The 21,035-nt window shown below is 51.8% G+C and overlaps 2 protein-coding genes across 3 annotated transcripts; both read right to left on the bottom strand.

Moving 5' to 3' along the window:
• Positions 1-1,574: 1,574 nt before the first annotated feature.
• On the bottom strand, positions 1,575-8,764 carry GPR174 (G protein-coupled receptor 174). Of its 2 annotated transcripts, XM_074551611.1 has the most exons (3): positions 8,639-8,764; positions 7,234-7,303; positions 1,575-4,218 (listed from the first exon to the last, which is right to left on the bottom strand). In XM_074551611.1, exon 3 carries the CDS (start codon positions 3,846-3,848, stop codon positions 2,871-2,873), a length of 978 nt encoding a protein of 325 aa, XP_074407712.1. In that variant the 5' UTR covers positions 3,849-4,218; positions 7,234-7,303; positions 8,639-8,764; the 3' UTR covers positions 1,575-2,870. The 2 variants fall into 2 exon arrangements, with proteins under 2 accessions (XP_074407712.1, XP_005488307.2); XM_005488250.4 differs by lacking the exon at positions 8,639-8,764 and having other exon boundaries at positions 7,234-8,252.
• A 1,037-nt stretch (positions 8,765-9,801) lies between these two features.
• On the bottom strand, positions 9,802-19,464 carry LOC102060629 (putative P2Y purinoceptor 10). The gene is made up of 2 exons (XM_005488249.4): positions 18,873-19,464; positions 9,802-15,747 (listed from the first exon to the last, which is right to left on the bottom strand). The coding sequence occupies exon 2, from the start codon at positions 15,695-15,697 to the stop codon at positions 14,582-14,584; it is 1,116 nt and encodes a 371-aa protein (XP_005488306.1). The 5' UTR covers positions 15,698-15,747; positions 18,873-19,464; the 3' UTR covers positions 9,802-14,581.
• Positions 19,465-21,035: the final 1,571 nt, after the last annotated feature.

Genomic DNA, 21,035 nt, shown 5'->3' with positions numbered 1-21,035 from the left:
ATTCTGTGACCAAAAGCCACCTGGCACTTCAGACCAGAGCCAGCCTGGTGAGGGCATGGGCAGAGCTCAGGGCTTTGCTGCTCAGTGATAACAACAGAGGAAACCCTTCCTGCAGAATAAAAGGGATATTTTGGAGTTTGGGCGTTTTTGTTCTCAGTTACAATTCTGTCCTGGGGTGACGTTATGATGCTTGTATATCCCCATTCATCTGTTCTGTGCCTTTAAGACCGGCACTGAAGAGTGGAAGTTTTGTTTGGGTTTCTCTTATCAGGACACAGAGACAAGCAGTACACAGAGCTGTTTTTTTTTTTTACTTCCAGCTTTGGGCTTGCTGCTTTTGCTTGCTGCTTTTGCTTGCTCTCTTTTTCTGCTCTTGCTTCTGCTCTGCTTTCTGCCTCTGCTTATTAGCTAGTTCTAGCTAAACAGTCCCATTGCTTCCTGGACTGTTTCTCCTCTCCTGTTCCTGTGACCATCTCGAACCTGCTCCGGACGGGGACCCGGGAACACCAAGGGTTCGGCTGCAGCGGCTGGCCCAGCGCCGGAGGGACTGAGAACAGAGCAACCACCCCCCGAAAGAGACTTTCTGATTTTGTCATCTTTCTCAGAGCGGTGTCATCGGGTATTGTTCATTTTGTGTGCTGGGGGGTGCGGGGCCAGTCAAATAAACAGGTTCTTTCCACCTCTCTCCGAGGAATTTTTTCCCAAACCGGCTGGGGGGAGGGGCCGTGTGGGTTTTGCTTTCTGGAGGGGCCCTCCTTTGCAGATTCTTTAACAAATTTGCCCTAAACCAGTACAAATTCTCATTCAGATTTTTATTCCAGTGCTGGAGCTTATTCAGATTATTTTAGAATATTCTGAGTTGGAAGGGACTCCTAAGGATCATTGAGTCCAGCTCGTGGATCCTGAGACACTAAAAATACAGAGCATGGCAAAAATACCCACGGCATGAAAATCCACCTGCTGCTTATCTAAGGAACATCTTCATCCTGCAGCTGTTGGTGGCAGCATCCCCAGGGGCTGTGAGAGCTCCGTGTGGCCCCACCTGGAGCAGAGGTGCCCTGGGGAGGGCAGGAGGTGTCCCCTGAATTCATCTCCTGTCCCCAACCCCGACCACTGCACTTCCTGTAAAAAGAGATCATTGACACATTTGAATAAAGGGCAGGGGGAAGGTGCTGCTGCACCCACAGGATTTTCTGGGTGGGAAACTTCAGCTGCTTGAGGTTTCTGTCTCTGAACCATTTCTGAACTTCTGACAGCACTTTATGTAACAACCTTTTCCCCTCAGGGGCTAAAAGTGACTCTGGGGGGGTTGGACAGGGCCACCCTGGTCCCCTCCCATGGTGGCCAGAAGGGACAGGGATGGGCTGGATTCCTGCAGCTGGAGGAATTCCCATTATCCTGGGAAACCTGGCCCTTTCCTTTCCTCCCCAGTGCAACAAGAAGAGTCAAATCGTTTCAGAGGACCATCTAAAATGTTCTGCAGGTGCTCAAGAGGCATCAAATCCAGGTGCTGCCACATGTTCATGTGTGATGGTGATGCAGAGGGGAGAAGGAACCAGTAATTACATTTAAAAAACATTTTTAGAAATTATTATTTTATTATATACCACAGGAAATATAAAAATAAATATTTTTTTTGGCACTGTGAATGTGGCTTCCATGAATTATCAGTGCTTGCTCAGCCATCAGGCACTGGCTTAGATTCCTGTAGGGAAGAGGTGGTGGAGTTTTCTTTTATTATATGAAAAAGTTTTTGAAAAGAAAACAAACTTCTTGTGTTCTGACACTTTCTGGGCTTCACATCATTTTCTTACAATGTGTCTTTCCCTTATATAAATTATAAACCAACATTTGCATAAATAAAAAATGATACTGTCATAGAAAAATAACGTTTTACAAGAAGGTGCAAATGAAGCCTGAAGTCTCTTTGGTTTGAATTTAAAGCAAATATTAAAACAACATCCACTTTTGAGCCCTGATTAAAAATCTCTCATGGCACCTTCGACTTTGATTCCAGGGAGTTCCCATTACAGGAAACTTTGGAAAGGTTTGGATCCTCTGTTGGAATCCTGCTGCAGTTAATGGGGAGTGGATGTGATGACTGTGGGTCAGTTATCAGTGAAAGGAAAATAATTTGCCCCATTTTTGGTGAAAAGAGGACCTTGAATGGCTTGATGGACACATGGCTTGAATAAATACCCCCCAAGCACAACCCCATGGTTCAAAACCCAAGGCCTGGCTCTAAGCCTTGTCTTTGCACCCAGAAGTGGGAACTGATGGCAGAAAAATAATGTGTGGAACTTCCCTGGCTGTGTGATTTGGGGTGATGGCATTTGCTACGCCCCCAAATGAGGCTTCATTAATTATTTAAATGGGAAATCCTTTGGGGCCACCTTCTTCTGCTCACCCCATGCTCAGCACGGCTGGAGCAGGCTCTGGGCACTCCATGGAGAATCAGTCTCTGCTGAATTGTCTTGTGCTTCAGAAACAGGGAATATTGTGGCATCCAGTGATTTTTAGGATCAAATTCTTTCTGCACGGCAAGAATCTTTGCTGTTTCTTGCTGACCAGGACGTGGCTGGGTGATGCCATGGGTGACAGAGGGACATGGGTCACCTCTCCCATGGGTCCGTGACCTCCTGCTGCCCTGCTGAGGAATGGAAATGCTCCTATTTCTATTCAGTGCAAATGTGCACCTGAAGTATTAAATCAACACCTTTTTGGTCAGGTTTGGGTATTTTTGAGGGTGGGAGTTGTTTGTTTATTCCAACCCTCACTGAAAGCAGAAGTTTTAGTTGTTGTTCTCAGTGTCCTGAGGGAAAAAACTGTGGCAAAGGCCAAACTGTAATGAACATTGGGAGTGCTGGGAATCAGTATTCCGTGGTGTCCTCCCCAAGCACATCCCTGGAGTGCCTCCTGCCGTGGCTGAGGTGCTGGAGATGGATGCTGTCCTGCAGGTCCTGCCTGGAGAGGCGTCTCCTGAACTCGTCCGTGGTGAAGTAGTAGATAATGGGATCCACGCAGGAGTTGAGGCTGGCGAGGCACAAAGCCACGGCGTGGAACACCGAGATGGGCACGCAGCCCTCCTGGATCTGCCCCGTTTTCACAAAGAAATCCAGGGGGAAGCTGATGTGGTAAGGTCCAAAGCAGATCAGGAACACCAGGGCGCAGGTGAGGATCATCTTTAAAGCCTTCTTCTTCTCGCCCAGGTCCCGGGAAGCAGAGTGCCTCTCTTTTAGTGACAGGATTGTCTTCCAGGAGCAGTACAGGATGATGAGCAGGGGGGTCACAAACCCCACCAACTCCCCTATGGTCATCAGCGTGATGGAGGTGGGCAGGTCGAGTTTCTTGATGGGAAGATCCACAAAACAGGCGTTTTTATCCTGCTGGTGCTGCATCCTGAGGAGGGGGAAAGGCAGGCAGCCCACGCAGACCACGACCCAGCCCACGATGCTGATGTAGACATCGCAGACACGCCTGCAGTCACTGAATTTGAAGGGGTGCATGAGGAACAGGTACCTCCTCACGCTGATGCACACCAAGAAGTAGATGCTGGCGTACATATTGACGTACTTCAGGTAGAAGCAGAGCATGCAGAGACCTCCCCCGAACTCCCACGTGCCCGTCAGGTAGTAAAAAATCCTCAGGGGCAAGGACAGCACCTGTGACAAGTCAGCAATGGCTAAATTGATCATGAATATCACGGCCCTCTTAGTCTCTTTCATGTAGCCATAGAAGACCCACAAGGCCAGGGTGTTGCCGATGAGCCCGGGGATCAGGATCACCGTGTAGGTGACGGCGTAGTAGGGCTTGAGGTCTGTCTCGCTGCAGTTGGAGATGCTGTTCATGGTTGTGCTCCGGCTCCGTGCTCAGCCCCAGCATCCTCACGGGTCCATCCCGCCTGTGCTGCAGCCAGGGGGGCTCGGGATCCAAAGGAAATATAAAAATAAATATTTTTTTTGTCACAGCCCTGGAATCTCCGCTCACCGGCTCATCACGGGCAGTTTGGCACGGGGGGAGTTAATTCCAGTGTCCTGCTCATCGGTCAGAGCTCGCTGGGGTCACCTGCGGGGTGGGCAGGAGGGATCCACGCCGGGAAAAGCATCGCTGTGTCCGAGTGGACAATTCCTCACCGGAGCTGTGTGTGTGTCACCTTTTGGGTGGCATTTCAGCCTCTCCTCTCAGCACAGGAGTTCAGCAGCTGATGTGGCCCCGTGGCTGGAAGACAGAAAGGTGCAGTTGGAGTGTGACCGTGTTCACAGGGGTTTTTGGATGAAAAGACGAGGATCTGACTCCATGTTTCAGAAGGCTTGATTTATTATTTTATAATATATTTTACATTAAAACTATACAAAAATAATAGAAGAAAGAATTTCATCGGAAGGGCTGGCTAAGAATAGAATAGGAAAGAATGATAACAAAGGCTCTGTCTCTGACTCTGTCTGAGCCAGCTGGGCTGTGATTGAACATTAATTAGAAACATCCAACATGGGCCAATCACAGATCCACCTGTTGCATTCCACAGCAGCAGATAATCAATCTTTATATTTTGTTCCTGAGGCCTCTCAGCTTCTCAGGAGGGAAAATCCTAACGAAAGGATTTTTCATAAAAGATGTCTGCGACAGTTGAAGCATTGCTGGGAGACAGGAGGAACAGAGCAAGAGTTACGGAAAAAGCTGGAGCATCTCTCCAGCAGAAACCTGTGTGGCTTTGGTGGTGATCAGCTCTTGTGCTGCCCAGCAAGGACCATGGCCTGCCCATTGGAGAGCCACCAAGGAATAAATAGAAATTGTGTTCATTTTCTGCTACAACACCTGGGGGTGTTGTTCCTCCTGTGTCCCAGCACGTGGTCAGTGCTGGACCTGCCTCCCTCCCTGGGGATATTCTCACCTCCCAAAAACTCCTGAGGGGAGCACTCCCCTGGCTTCCCAGGAAAGCCCTCAGAACATTCCTGCCTTCCCCAGCTGCAGGTGCAGAAGGAAATCTGCTCCTGGTGTAACCCACGTGCTCATAAACCTTTCCCTCAATGCAGCCACCACCGCTGTGTCATGGTCAGTGGCTTTCACCAAACCAGGGCCAACTTTTAAAAATAGGGTCAGAACCAGGTTCATATTTTAAAAATAGGACATAAACCATCCTTTGCAGAGCTACCTGCATTTGATCCAAGCTGACTTCCTCACAGCTGCTTTTTCTAAGCCTGTCCTTACCCATTGTGCACATCGGGGGCTGTTGGTAATGCCAGAGCTGGTACTAAGGAGGCTGGAGGTGGATTTTATTTAAAATTGCAAGCCAAAGAAGTGATGTTATCTGAATGTGTGAGACATAAATAACCTCAGCCAGATCTGATAATTCTAGAGAAAATTCAGATCTCTGGCCAAACTGTCTCAGCTTTGCCTTTGGCTTTCACATGAAGAATTATCCTGCAGGTCTAAGTGGAGAAGTTCACAGGTACCAACCCAGATGCCAAAGGCATGTGTACTTAATTTAAAATGTTTTAATGCTTTTAATTTAATTTTTTAAAATTTTAATTTTAAAGGTAAAATGACATTTGCTGCAGTACCTGCTGAGTTTTTTCCAGTACTTAGGTAAAAAATGTGAACACCCATTTAATGATGGCCAACACTTGCTGGTGTGATGATACTGAAACTTTGAAGTAGTTTTGGGTGGAAGCAGAAAATCTGCCATAAAAGGAAACATGCCTATTTTTGCATTTTCTCTCACCAAGGAGATATCTGAGATATCTTCCTTCCTTCCTTTTAAAGAGGGAGCATCTAACTCCAGCAGTGGGGTAAAATGGCTGGTGAAATGATCCTGTTATGCTCCAGAAGTGACAATTAAAAATATTTTTATTTTAACTGTTTTTCTTATCAATTTAAACCAGCTTGTCTCTCCTCTCCTGTTGGCAGAGGCTCCACTGAAGGAGACTCGATCCAACTCCTTTTCCCCTGGCTGCATTCCCAGGTGGGAAAATCCACTTTAAGTCCATCTCTGGGCCTTGGGACACACAAAGGGAAGAAAAGTGCACCCCCAGCCCTTCCACACGTGCGCATCTTATTTTTCCTGCTGCCCCTCAGCTCCTGCTCTTCCCCATCCCCATCACGCAGCAACTTTCCTGCAACTCCATTGCCTGTCCCTCCAGCCTGGCCCTGGGGCAGGGAGGCATTTTCAGGACTTTCTGCCTCTCCCTGTGGCACGAGGGGTCCCCAGGGCCCAGCTGAAGTTGGGGAGCAGTGAGGGGGCTCAGCCAGAGCACCCAGAGGCACCCTCAGGGCTGGGGAGGGGGTGTAAAAACTCAGCAATGTGAGAAACGGCGCTCTGGAAATCCCAAGCAGCAACATCACAGAGTTCAGCCCCGTGTGCTGTGTAAAAAACCAGCACGATGCTAAAAAAATCTCCAGAAAGAGGAAATTTGGGTTTGCATGCTCTGTGCTTGCTTCCCCCTCACTGTGAGGGAGTGGGTGAGAGACTCTCCACAGGCACAGCCTCCTTCTCCCCTTGAACACCTTTTCCCTCTGATTTTTCCATGGGTACCCCCCAAATCAGCCATGTTAGGGCCCTGAATGAAGATTTGTGCCTAATGAGTCAGAGCAGCAGGTAAGAGCTGCAGGCAGCCTAAAATCAGTTTGTTAGAGCTGGGCACATCCTGGGGAAAGCATTTTCCATGTGCTGGAGGACAGCTGGGCGTCCATCTGCTCCATGAGAGCCCCTGCAGGAGCTGGGGGAGCAGCCCCTTGCCCTGCTCACAGCTGGGCTCTGCCCCTCAGCTGAGCCTCATCAGAAATCATCAACCCTCAGCAGAAATCATCAACCCTCAGCAGTGCTCAGGCTCCTCACCTGAGGCTCCTTAGGGGTGTCCAGTCCTCGTTAGCAAATCCTGAGGGTCTAACCCACAGCAGCTCCTAAACCCAGCTGGGTGGGGAGAGGCTTTGGGAGCAGCTCCTGGCTGGGCTGGGTTTGTGGGTGCTCTCCCTGCTACTGCCTCGTGCCTGGAGCCCTCTCAGAGCTGGGATCACCTCCTGCTCCTGCCCAGAGCCAGGTGATGATGGATCAGCCTGGATGGATCAGCCTGGATGGATCCTCCCCCAAGCCCTGCCCTTGCTGCTGGCCCAGGTGAGCTGGGGGTGCTCAGTCCCCTCGTGTTCAGGTTGGGGATGTGTTTAAGAACACAGAAAACCTGTGTTGGGGGTGACAGGGGCACAGCAGCAGCACCCTGGTGTCCCCTGCTCACTTACCCTCCTGGAGCAGCTGGGCTGGGCTGTGCCTGGCACCTCTCTTGTGATTTTCCTTCTCCTCCTCCACAACCTAAAATAAAAGCAGAACATGCACAGGGGAAACATCAAATGGAAATTCAGTTTCCTGTGAGAGTGAAGGAGGGTGAGGGTGGCTGAGTCCCTCCAAAGGGGCTCTGTGGGGAGGGCAGAGCTGGCCCAGGGGTGGCCTGGGCTTCTCCCAGCACCCGCTTTGTTCTCTGGCCTGCCTTGGCAGGAAGCAGAATTTACAAGGCATGAACTGAAAATAGAAATGCTGAAACCAGAAACTGAATGTTGTATGGGGTTGGGGTTTTTGTTCTTTTAACAAATGACAGGAGGCCTTCTCTGCCTTGAAGTAGTTTCCTGATAGATATTTGGGATTTATCTCTTTCTCCATCAGAGCAATATTCTCCCTTGCTGTGCTAGCTAAATTCCAAGAATATGAAGAGAAAAAATAAATGCTCTGGTTTAATGCCATGTGAAATACTCTGCTTTTGCCTTTTAATCCTTTGCAAAAGCTCTTGTCCTCCTTTGTTAATATTTATCCTGGTTAAGAAGGGAAAATAACCGGGAGCGGCAGAGCTGTGTGTCAGCCTAATCCCCCACCCTCCTTGTGCTTTCCTGGCACACTCTGATATCCCTGAGAGATGTTTCTGGCACCAAAGTTGTGAATTATCCCCCCAAACCATCAGCACACGGGCCCCAGGGATGCACAGCCATGTCCCTGTGCTGTGATAACCCGGTCCTCTTCCTCCCTGGTTCTTGCAGTCAAATGGAAACTGGCCCATGGAAAATCAGTGTGGAACCAATTGTGAGGAACAGAGCACTTGGGAAAACTCTCGAGACAAAGAGAGAGAGACAACCCCAAGGAAATTGTGGGAATTGGGTCAGTTATCCCTGTGCAGGGGGAATGGGGCTGCGTGGCCTCAAGGGCCCCTTACAGACCAGTCCCATCCCAGGGGTTGCTGGGTTTGCAGAGGCTGAGAATCGCTGGAGTTGGGGTTAATCCTTAAGTTCAGCTGCTCACTCAGTGACAGCAGAAAACACAGCTTGAAACTCCAAGGCTGGGTGCTTTAGCTTCAGCCACCCCCCTGCTCTCACTCGGATGCTCAGAGCATCCCACGGGCACACACAGGAGCTCTTCAATAAATGAAGATTATCTCTTCAATAAATGAACATAGCTGGGCTTTGCATCTCCTCCCTTCTACCTATTTTTTCTGGGACTTACACCAGCTCTGTGGTGAAGACAGGACCCTCCTGGCTGTCCCTGGGCTGTGCCATCCCGGCACAGCCTCACCAAATCTCCAGCACAACAACCAAAAAAAGCCCAACTGGTCCCCCCCAGCGTGACCCGAAGAAAACCAGGACAGAGGAATCCCAGCCCTACCTTGGCTGTCCCGGAGGCTGTCCCGGCGTGTCCCCGCGGGGCTGCCGAGGTCCCCACGGCCGGTCCCTCCCTCACAGCGCAAAGCAAAAGCGCAACTGGCGAGGAGCGGCTGCGCCCTGGGGAGCGGCGCGGCCACAGCGGGGCCCCGCTCCGGGCTGTGCCTGCCCCGGGGGCTCCGGGCATCGCCCGCGGTCCTCTCCTGTCCTTCTGCTGCTGTCCTCTCCTCCAGTGCTTTCCACAGGGGTTTGCGAGGGTGCTGATGCTCTCGGGGTGCTTTGGGAGCTGTCGCTGCGAGGTTGGTGTCACCCCAGCGGCTGTTCCTGCTGCCGGGGTGGGGTCAGAGCCCCAACCCAGCTCTGGGGGACAGGGACCCGCTGCCAGGGATGGGTCAGAGCCCTAACCCAGCTCCTGGGGACAGGGTCCTGCTGCCAAGGGTGGGGTCAGGAGCCCCAGCTCAGATAACAGATAACCAGGGACCCGCTGCCAGGGGTCAGAGCCCTAACTCAGCTCCTGGTGACAAGGACCCGCTGCCAGGGATGGGGTAGGAGCCCTAACCCAGCTCCTGGGGACAGAAACCTGCTGGCAAAGCCCCACTGGGACAGGCATGGAGCTGAGGCTGAGGGAATAAGGATTCATCCATAATTTTCCTTCCCCAGGGCAAGGCTCCTTCCCTCTCACCTGGTTTTTGCACCGCTGTGCTGCAGTCCCTGCTCCCAGGGATTTGGGGGGGATTTAGGGTCCCCCCGAAGCTGATCCTGGGGGCATTTGGGCTCCCCAAAAGCAGCGAGATCTCGGCGGTCATTATTAAGATGGACAAACAGTGTGAGAGCCCAGGGCTCTTCTTTCCCAAACGTGCCACGAAGCGGTGTCACCTCCGGCCACATTCCCGTGCCACCGCTGTCCCCGGCCATCGGCAGAGGGCAGAGCTGGCTGCGCTGTGAGTTTGAGCAGCGGCACTTCCCTGCTGATCCAGCGGAGGACTCCAGCCCAAAGAACATCAGCGAGAATTCTTGCTAAGGGAGCAATGATTCGGTTGGTTAATTTGAAAAAGTGACTTTGCAAATTGTTTCCTGAGAAGTTCTGCAGAAATTTGCGACTTTTTAATTTGCATTTATTCATTTTTCTTACACATCTTCCCAGGAGAAAAGCATACATGCATATATATATATAATATTACACCTGCTCATTTAAAGCGTCGTTGTTTTACTCATATCACAATTCCAGCTTAGGGTTTGTAGCTCTCTACACTCCTTTTTATGGTGGTTTACAGGACATTAATGGTTTTTACAGCCTCGCAGGGCACACTGTTTGTCACCCTGTGGTGACAAACACCCTCTCCAAGGCTCTGTAGACCCATCTCCCAAAAATGCAGCTGTGCGCCTGTTCCAGCAGCTGATGCTCCTGCTGGTTAAAGCTTCCAACTTTATTCTGAAGCTGCTGATGGCTTGATGTGTTTTAATTAATGTGGGAGGCAGAGCTTTCAGCACTGAGGGATGTTCTCTGCAGAGCTGTGCCTGTGGTGCAGGGCTGGTTTTGGACTGGTGGTTTTGGGCTGGCAGCACTAGGGTTGGGGTTTAGTGCTGAAGGGAGGTTCTGTGATGCTGGGGTCTCACTGAGCCCTCAGAGGAGGATGCTGCCTCACTCACATCAGTCCTGGGATGTTTCCCTAATTTCAGCAGGATCTGGGATGTGAAACCTTCCCAGCACCTCCCACCTCTGCCGTGCCCTCATTCATTTCCTCTCCCTCTCCCCCAAACTGTGTGATGTGACACCTGGGGTCCCCAGGCTCCCCACCAGCATTCCCCTGTGTGACCCTGGCACTCCTGCCTCCCGCAAGGATTGAGGGGATGGTTTGGAGGTGACTTTAATGGACAATAAAATTGAGGCCAGTCCCAGGAATCACCAATCCCTTGTGGCTGAGCAGCACCTGGGCTTGGGGATGGGCTCCTTTGTTTTTCCCACTGCAGCAGGTGATGGATTCTCTGCTTCACAGGTGTTTGTGGTGTTCTCTGCCATTTCCAGTGTCAGCCTGGTTATGGAAGGCAGAGCCTGAGCTTGGGGCAGGCAGTGGATGTAGGGTACTGAGGGAGGTTTTGTCTCAAAACAACAAACACTGAGGGAGGTTTTATTTCAAAACCACCTTGCAGGGCACCCCAAATCCTGTTTTGCTGGTGCCATGCTGTGTGCATTGCCACCAGCATCCATCCCATTTCCCATCACTCCAGGAGCCTTCCTGGGCTGTGGGGTGGAATTGAGGGTGCCTTTCCCAGCAGGCAAGTGCCAGGCTCTGAGTTCTGCTGTCCCCAGGGAAAACCCTGGCTGGACCTTCCAATCCTGCTGCAGCTGAGGCCAACAAAAATCAGGAGGTCTTGGAGCTGGGCATCAAATCACAAAGTAATTATTTTACAGCATAAAGTAAAAATTTTAAATTGTATTTTCCTCTTGTATTGATTATATAGTTTTTCCTTTGCTTACATTTGTATCTTACAAGAATTGGAAGTTCTCAGTTCATCTCAGCTTGTGCTTCACGACCTTGCAGGAGCTCCTCAGAGAGAACCAGCTGAGGTCTTTCTGATCTGCACTGCCTGTCTTTAATAGCAATAATCCCTGGGAAGAGGTTGTCTGCCTGCTCTGCACACGGCTGGGGCTGTCCCAGGGGAAAGGAGCATGTCTGGAAAGGGGGAACAGGCACAGCTCCATGGATGCAGCTCCCAGCATCAGCAGGGCTCACGTGGAGCCAGGGATGCAGCCGTGCTGCTGACACCAGGCCGAGGGCTAAAACTGCTGGGTTTCCCTGCCCTGTGTGCCTGCAGCAGGGAATTCTCTTGAAAAACCAAAAATTCCCTGCAAGAGGAGCAGGGCCGGGCGATGGCGTGGCAGAGCCTGCCGGGAAGGATAAAGGATGTGCTGGCTGTGCTGGGATGAGGCTTTGGCTGCTCCCTGGAATGCTGAGCGCCCTCCCAGTGCTGAGTGCTGCCATGGCATCCACGCAGAATTCCCAAACCCTCTCCCCGTGCTCTGAACAGGACCCTAGAGCATGGCAGGGGTGATGGACACACCTGGGGCTGTCACATGGGGCTGTCCCACCACACCCCAAACTTGGGCTTTGCAGGGTGTTGCTGGCTGAGAACACGAATCAAAAATTGGATTTGGCTCTGATGAAATCACGGCTGTCTGTAAAACAGCTCCCTGGCTTGGAGAACCACTCCCTGGCTCGCCTGGGTTTGAAGCAGCAAAATTCTCCTTGAGTGTGTTGGGTTTGTGCTGAGGGTTGGAGCTGTTGGTGTTTGTTCCCTTGCCAGGGACTGCACTTCCCCTCTCCAGCTCGAGGTGGGTGGGTGGAGAAGCTGCCCCTTGCCAGCAGTGGTGCCAAAAGTCAGAGGAGGCTCCATTGTGCGGGCTCCACAGAGGCTGAGTGGTTTTCCAGAGGCAAAGTCACTTTGGGGCTGGACTGGGAGCATGTGGTCATGGAGGGAGGATAAAGGTATTTTTAGCGAGGAGAAAAGCAGCTCCTCTCCCTCCCTGTGGGGCCCTAAAAAGTGCTGTGCAAGGAACAGCTTGGATACTCCCAAGTACTGCATAATTGTAGGGATATGTAAGTGTAGTTTTTGATGGGATTTTGGGAAAAAAATCGTCCCTGTGAGAGTGGGGAGGTGCTGGCACAGGTTGCTCAGAGCAGCTGTGACTGCCCCTGGATCCCTAAAAGTGTCCACGGCCAGGCTGGATGGGATTTGGAGCACGCTGGGCTAGTGGGAGCTGTCCCTGCCCATGGCAGAGGTGGGATGAGCTTTAAGGTTCCTCCCAACCCAAACCATTCCATGATGAACCTACAGCTGTTAAAGCAGGAGCCTGGCAGGCACTGGAAGAGCAAGAAGCACCAGTTTGTACTGGAAAAGGATGTTCCTTCAGGGACTGATTCACAGAAAACCCAGCAAAATCCTTGCTACCCAGGGTGTCCCACCCTGCAAGGGATTTTTCTGCTGCTTGAGGGAGGGTTTGCTCTTGAGTCTCCATGTGACATTAGGGAGAGTTTTGGGTTTGTTCTTTCCTGTTCTCTGTTTGGAAGGGGCAAGCTGTGTTGCAGAAATGTCAGAAAGGCAATCTGAAAACAAACTGGCAAAGACCCAGTGGGAACTGGAGCTCCTGGGAAAGCTGGAGCTGCTGCTGCCAGTAAAGTTGGAGCCACAATCCAGGATTTGCTGTTGCTCATGGGGTCTTATAAATAACCTGTCTATGGTTATTCAGGGCCACCTGGATGTCCAGCCCAGCTCCTCAGGGTTGTGCCATTCCCAAAACTCCCGGGAAAAGCCACAGTGCTGGTGAAGATCCTGCTGGTGTGGCTTGTCCTGTCTGCGGGAGCTGCCCTGAGCCAGTCCCGGCATCGGTGAGGTTTTATTGGATTTCCTGTTTTGCCTCCACACTCTGCTGGGTTTGGGCCATCTGAAACAGCATTTTCCAGCCCTGAAAGCTCTTTTTTTTTTCCCCCCAAGCAAACAAGGAAAACATGGCCTTTTGTTATTTATGTTTTTTGTGAGAGGAGGAGGAGATTTGGGACAGAATGAGCCCCAGGGCAGTGGCTTTTCTGCCTGCTCCTGGAATTTTCTGCCTGTCTCTGGCACACTTTAGGTACCAAAGCAAATTCCTCCAGTTTGTCTGGATCTCCCACCTAGTCTCCCCCATCCAGCCTCAGCACCCATTCTGTGTTCCCCAGAAACGCTGCAGGGGGTGGAAATGTGCATCCAGTCATGGGAAAAGCTGTTTTCTATCAATCCCTCCCTGCCTACGTTTACTTAAAAAATTCCCTGAGGGTTTTCAGGGAGGAGGAGACCTCAGAACCCCTGCATTGGCCACTTTTCAAGGTTTCTCTGAGTCCCAGAGTTGGGTGTCCCCCCCAAATTATGTCACTGCTCTGAGAGGAGATGTGGCACTTCAAACAATACTCCTGAAGCTTGAATACACATTGGGATCATTTTAATTCCTCAGAGTTTGAAGCTTTCAGGGCATACTGGAGTCAGTTTTGTAAATTTTCTCAGTACCCACTGAAGGTTGGGATGGGTTTCGGTGGTCAAAGCAAAACTGAAACTTTGGATAACATCTTCATGTGCAACCACACACGTCAGCAACATGACAAACAACACAAGACTCCCAAGAACAATACAAGAGACACCAATGACAAGTCCCTGTTTTTGCAGCTCACACCAGAGCTCTGAGTTCATGTGTCCTGGGAGGTGTCACATCTCCCTCTTTGCTTTTGGCATATCTATCATCATTTGTCTTCCAGATATTGATCCCCATAATCAGCCAAGCACCTGCAGCTCCCAGGAGCCAGGTGGATCCTTTTGCTCAGCTCTGGGTGCCTTTTCCAGCAGCGTGAGCTGAGCCTAGTTTGTTGAGCCCTCTCTTATAACACTGATGTGACATAGGTTAATACTCTGCTTGGTTACAGTCTTGCAGTCCAGATTAGTCTGCATTGGACCCAAGTGATGGATTTTCATAGTGGAAAAGGTTCAGTTTATGTGGAGATGATGAACTGTCCTGATCCAGAGCCCAGTGTGAGCGTGGTGGATGCTCCAGGTGAGGGTGGCTGTAGGTACCCAGGATCAGGGCTGAAATGCCCAGAGCTGTGCCAAGGCTGAGCCTCTCACTCATAGCTCAGGGTTCAGAAGGATTCCTGAAATGGCAAATCTGCAGAAGCACTGAAACACCCGAAATGAGGCACCTGAACCCACTGCAGTCCAGCCATTGGCATCAACAATGGCTTTTGAGGGGATGGAAGCCAACAGTCCCCAGCAGCAACAGCACAACCAGCAGATCTTTTGGCACCGCAACGTCCTCGTGGATCAGGTCCTTCCACCTGTGTCACACAGGGACAATTCCAGACGGATTTGGAGAGCAGAGCAGTCCTCCCTGCAGCTCTGAGAAGCCCCTGCATGGACAGGGCTTTCATGAGATGGACTCCAGCAGCAGCTCATCGGGGGGCACAGTGGGGATGTCCATGCTGTTTATCTGGCCAAAGAACTTGGGAAGAGACCAGAACTTGAGGCGGGGGAGATTCCTCTTCCTGACGCGGATGTCGTGGGCGGTGTCGGTGCCGGAGGCGCTGCTGCGGCGGGGCGGGAGCCGCGTCCTCAGGGCCACGCAGCCGTGGCGCAGCAGCTGCGCCTGGAACTCGGAGGTCATGAAGTAGTAGAGGACGGGGTCCAGGCAGCAGTTGAGGCTGGCCAGGCACAGGGAGATGGGGTGGAAGCGCAGCGTGCTCCGGTGCAGGGCGCAGTCCCGGATGACGTTCTCGATCACCATCATGAAGAAGGGGAAGTTGATGTGGTAGGGGGTGAAGCAGATGAAGAAGACGGCGGCGCACATGAGGACCATCCTCAGGGCCTTCCGCTTCTCTCCAGCGTCCTGCAGCGCCGTGGGGCCCTCCCGCAGGGAATGCCACATCCTCCACGTGCACCAGGCGATGGTGCCGAAGGGGATGACGAAGCCGAACAGCTCCGCCACCGTCACCAGCGCGATGGCGGCCCCGGGGCTGAGCTGCTTCACGCCCAGGTCCGAGAAGCAGCTGTTGATGGAGTTGGACAGGGCTGGGCTCCTGACGATGATGAGGGGCAGGCAGGCAGCCCCCACCAAGAGCCAGACCAGGGCGCTGATGGCCACGTCGTAGCGGCGCTTCCAGCCCTTGGCTCGGAAGGGGTGCAGCAGGAACAGGTACCGCTGGATGCTGATGCAGCTGAGGAAGCAGATGCTGGCGTACATGTTGAGGTACTTCAGGTAGAAGCACACCTGGCACAGGAAGCTCCCGAAGGGCCAGGTGTGGTTGATGTAGTAGTAGGTGCGCAGGGGCAGCGAGAGGACGTGGGCCAGGTCAGCCACGGCCAGGTTGATCATGAAGATGACGGCTTTGCTCTTCCTGCTGAGGAACCGGCACAGGACCCACAGGGCAGCACTGTTGGCCAGGAGCCCCGGGATGAAGATGAGGGTGTAGGTGGTGGCGTAGAGGGTGGACTGGAAGGACATCTGGGGGTCAGAACAGTTCCTGGAGGACACGTTGCTCTCCATCCTGGCTGGGTCTCTTCACTCATGGGGCGGTCACAGCAGGGAAAGGGGTCCTGGAGTGGGTAAAAAGATGCTGTAAAGCCAAAATCTCTCCATGGAGTAAGAGTGCTTTAGGATAGAAGAGCCAGTTGTGTGCAAGTCAGTGTGTGTGGGCAAGGGTGACCCCACTCCCAGGGAGGGATTCCAGGCATCCTCCACCCTCTCCCTGCAGAGGTGCTCTGTGGGATCTCGTGAGATGCCCCAATTACAGTGAATACCCTGAGCTCTGTAACATCCATCTCTTGATTGCCAGAGAGCTTCTGCAGCTCCCAGGGTTTTCCAGAACCACTTTTATTTTATCAAGTTTCCCATCACACTCTGTCAAATTGGTGCTCTACATCCACAAACAATTTCAGCTGGACTGTAAATAAATAGGGTTTTGAAATGGATTTAGGCACTGTCTTTGCAGATCCATGCAGGGATCTAATGTGAATCGGCAGCAAAGGCAATAATTAACATCCCCAGGCAGCTGAGGCCAGGGGAGAGCTGCAGACAGATCCATCAGCTCTGGCTCCAGAGTTAAGGGTAGATTTATAAGTTAATAACTGGCCGAACACACGCCAGTTGCTCTGCTGGCCCTGCTAACTCAATTCCAGCACTCCCAGCACATTGTGCAGGCATCGTGCTGGAGCAGCAGGAATTATCCTTCAGCAACTGCTCAGGACATGCAGGGAGATAAATACAACTCCTTTCTAGTTAAAGTAGAAATTCTTCTCCTCCATTTACCCATCCCAGCTCTCCCAGGGCTGAGGGGATTTATTAGCGGGTCATGGGGAGTTCAGGTGTTTCTGCTGCTCTCTGGAGAGGTGATGGGTTTTGCTGTTCATGAGCAGATCCCATGGGAAAGAATCTATTCTTTTGGGAAGAGGGGATTTGGCAGCAGCAGGATACAAACCCAGGGGCTGCAGCATCATCCGGAACAAACAGGGGGATTTTCCCCCTTGGAAATGGAACCCGTGAGAGGTGGGCAGCCTGCCCTGCCCTTCCCTGCCTGGAGCTGGGGCTGGCAGAGCCCTCAGCACCTCCTGTCACTGTCACCCAGCCCCTCATCAGCACTAATTAATTAAGAAGCAGCCACAGTGTTGTTTCCCAGAGCCTGGTGTTTGTCACAGGGATGGATTTCCAGGAGCGAATCCATCCCAATGCTTCAAAGTACAGGATGAAGTCTCCTCCATCCTGCTCTTCCTCACCTGGGCAGCTCTTTGGGGGGGTTACCATGTTTTCAGGATCAGGAGGAAATCATAACTTTAGATATTTTTTATTTTTATGTGCAGATAAATATCTAAAAAACAGCCCTGGCCTCTCGGCTGGCTGCCCCCAGCCTCACCTCTGATGTCAGCAGGGTCAGTGCTCCCACCCTGCTTTCCAAACTGAGCCTTTCCCAAACTGCCTTCCTGCTTTTCCTTGTTTTTCCAGTGGAACTGGGGCTGCTGAGTGAGGGCACCTCTCAGTTGCTGACTGTGCCAGAGGTTTGTGATTGCTCCACTGAGCTGGGAAAGGCAGGGGAGAGTGGGCATATGTGCTGAGGGAATACTGGGAAACAGCTCCTTGGTCCCTGCAGGATCCCTGTGCCCCTCACCTGCCCAAAAACCCATCAGGGACTTGTGCCCTTGGCACTCAGTCTGTTTAACCCAGGCAAAGGGGTGGCAGGATTTGTCTTCACGCCCCTGCAGAAAATAGAGAGGGCAAACTGCCAGGGAGCGTGGGGATGCAGCTGTTCCCAGCTCCTGGCACAGCTGTCCAGTGACAGAGGTGGCACCTGGTGTGGGCTCATGGAAGGAATCACAGAGCCCCCGGTGCCCCTGCCACACAGCTCAGCCCAAATCCTGCACCCCTTCCATGGGGAGCCTCCCTGCTGCTTTTCTCCCCATTTTTGACTTTTCCTGGCAGCACAGGAGCGCCTGTTCCGGGTGGGAGGGTGGGGTGGCACTGCTGGTACCCCACACAGCTTTGGAGGGCACTGGCAGGAAAGCAGCAGAGCTCTCCACCCTGGGCGGGGGTCAGGCCAGGCTTGTTCACCACAACAATTCCTGGGAAGGTGGAGTTGTACATTTTTTATTGTTTTCCAGTTTTCCCTTTGCCCCACATCCCTCCAGCTTCCCCCTGCCTTGCTGGGGGTGTCAGGACACAGATGCTCCTCTGGGCTCTGTCTGGGATTTGGTTCAGTGCCTTAATAAATCTTCTGTAAAATATTCCTGCCGTTCTTTGATTATTTTCCCATTTCATCCATGCATGGATTTAAACACAGGCAGGAGCAGGGAGTGGTTTTTTTTGGCAAAGCTGAGTTTTAATCAGCTGAAATTCCACGAGGGAGCCCAATATCAGTGCCCGAGGAGCCAGAGCACTGACTGTGGATGCAGCCCCGCCATTCATTAAACATCAAATAACTGCAATTAATTAGGAGGCCAAGGCAGCTCTTAGAGCACCCGGGGCTGATTTTTGGAGCGTTCCTGGAGGCGAATGTGGCTGGAAACCGCCCGGCTCCTGTGAATCAGCCCGGGCCCCACCCAGCCCCACACCACCGGGGTGTTCCTGCATTTGCAGCTCCCGATCCATTGGCAAACTCGCCCTCATCTTTTCCATGGGCTGCTCGGACAAGCCAGGCTAAAGCTGAACTGCAGGCATGGCTGGGGAGAGCCCTCCGAGCTGGGGGATGGGGGCAGAGCTGCCTCCCTTCAGCGCTGGGATGCTGGAGGGAAAAGCAGGCTTGGGAAAAAAAAAGTTTAAAAATAATAATAAATCCACTTATGGCTTAAAATGCGGTCTTGGTTTAAGTAGTGGAGTTTTCTGGCTCTGGGGTTGTAGGCAATAATTTTGTTTGTTTAATCTAGGCACTAATAGGAAATGCGTAAATAGAGATGGTCGCTGATGGCAGCCTCTGTCAGTAAGGACAAAATTGAGGTTTTTTTGGCTAAAACAGCCTCTCCCCATGTCCTCCCCCACACCACAGCCAGTCCCAGGCGCCGACTCCCTTCACCCACCCTCGGAGACCAATTTGTGGGCACAGCAGAAGCGGCTGAGAATGTTGCACCAGCTCCTGCCCGATAACCATCTCTTGAAGAACTACAGAGAAATTATAAAGTTGCTAAAACTGCGCCAGTTTCAGCCTTCTGAAGCAAAGAGCAGAAACGCCACTCACCTTGCAGCGCTTCCCATGCTCCGGGGGGGTCATAGCCGTGCTAGGGAGCAGGAGCAGCCAGCGTCCTGCTTTTATTTCCCACTGCTTCTCTCAGCAATCCCAGCGCCTCCTCGTTCCACTTCCACATGGTTTCGGAGCGCTGGAATCTTGCCGGCATCTGCAGCCCGGTCCGGTGGCTGCAGAACAGGAAATCCTGTATTTTGTTTCTCTTCTCCACACCAAATGTGTGCAGCTAATGACGTTAAAGCCGCTGGGAAAGCGATGACGTCGTTTGGTGACAGTGCCCTGGGATGGACACCTCGGGTTTGTGTCCCCGCTGGGCACAGGGGCTGTGGGAGGGGATGGTGCCCTTCCCTCCGGCTGCTCCTGCTCCTCTCCACGGTCACTTTGCCCGGGAACAGCTGTAAAATACAGGAGCAGCCTCCCAATAAGTGCTCGCTGAAGGAAAACCGAGCACTCTGCCAGTGTGAGTTACTGGAAGGGAGTAATTTTCCCTCATTTTCTTGGAAGCTTGGTTAGCCTCAGACTATCAAGGCTGCAGGCTAAAGCTGGAGGGTTTGGGCTTTATTCCTGACATAATGTGATGGTTTAAGGTGGAGATTTCCCCCAAAATACTGTTGTTTAAAAAACCCATAACATGCATCATTCCCAACCTTATTCTTTAATTCCTTTCATTCCCTTCCTATATATATATGCACATATAGAGAGATTTTAGCTGTTTTTCTGCCTGCTGAGCATGACTTCCTTTCAGCAGGGCTGAAGAAGTGGTGTAACTTCATGGTGTGACTTCTGAGCTGCCTCTTTTCCAGCTGAGCAGTTTTACTTGATATCCAGAGTCACAGCTCGCGGCCCAGGGCTTGTACAGATAATTTGGCTGTTGGCAACTTTCCCTTCCTGGAGGTAACATAAAAATAGAAATATTCCTACCCTATTTTTTGTAAATGGTTCTGTAACCTCACAAAATTAATGTGAACAGAACTGTGGAAGAGAAATGAAAGGAGGAAGATCTTATAAACTTGTTAGCAGCTCAGGGGTTGGGGTCAGGAGTGCACCAGAGCTGTGGCACCCACTCAGCTGCCAGGTCTCCTTGTGCCCAGAAGTCACAGAATCTGAGAGTGATTTGGATTGGGGACCTTAAAGACCCTCTGATTCCAACACCCCTGCCATGGGCAGGGACACCTCCCACTATCCCAGGATGTTTCAAGCCTGTCCAGCCTTGGACACTTCCAGGGATGGGGCAGCCCCAGCTTCTCTGGGCACCCTAAATCCCCATGGTTCATATCTCAGAGGATTTGGGAGATGCAAGAGCTGTTTGTCATTCCCAGTTTTCTTCCTGTGCATCTCTTCCAGCAGCTGGTGCTGATCCTGGGAAGAAGAGCAGCCCTCATGTGTTTGTGGAGCGTTCAGAGAGCGCAGAAGGGAGGCTGGCACTGTGCCCTGTCCTCTCCAGAGGGCAGAGGTTAATCCCAAAGTGAAGGGGCTGTTTTATCAGGATATCCTGCTTGGGACATCCTATTTCTGTGTCTGCAGCAGCATATCCAGCCATCCCTGAGCCCTATTTTTAGGCGTTTGTTTCCAGCTGTGCTGCTGGGGAGGGATAGATCAGTGGATGTCAGACCCAAGCGAGGGCTTTGTTACCAAGCTGAGTCCTTCCTCTTCTCCTTGGCTTTTTGGAGAACTTTTGCAGAAGATCACAACATTCCTGGCCATGAAAAACTGAGAGATTGACAAACCTCAGTCTTCATCCTTCAACACACGTGGATCAATCTCTCCATTCTTCTTTCAAATTGAACATGTTTTTGTTTAGCATTTCTGTTTCTCTGGCTCGTCCCCAACGTGCCTTTCACACTTGGCAACGTTCTGCTTTCAAAGGCAGAAGACACAAAGGAACTTTTAAAATAACTTTTTTAATAACTGTGAGACTTTATCTAAGACCTCCAGATAAAGGTCTCTTCTCCTGCAGCCTGGTATCCTGTGGGCAGGGGGCCAAATGCAGATGATCAGCGGCTCTCAAGCGCTCAACATTGAGAATATCTGACAGGATGCACCTGAAGGATGTATGAAAAGCAGGGGGAGGAGGAGGTTTGTTCACACAAAGCAGCTTCACCCTTGTGCAGGGAGCTGAGCAGGGCTGGGTGAGCCCCCAGCTCATTGTCCCTCTCG

The sequence above is a fragment of the Zonotrichia albicollis genome, chromosome 14 (assembly GCF_047830755.1).
Source record: "Zonotrichia albicollis isolate bZonAlb1 chromosome 14, bZonAlb1.hap1, whole genome shotgun sequence".
Lineage (NCBI taxonomy): Eukaryota > Metazoa > Chordata > Aves > Passeriformes > Passerellidae > Zonotrichia > Zonotrichia albicollis.
Note: the sequence above shows the minus strand (reverse complement) of the source record. Positions and strands in the feature narration are given on the sequence as shown.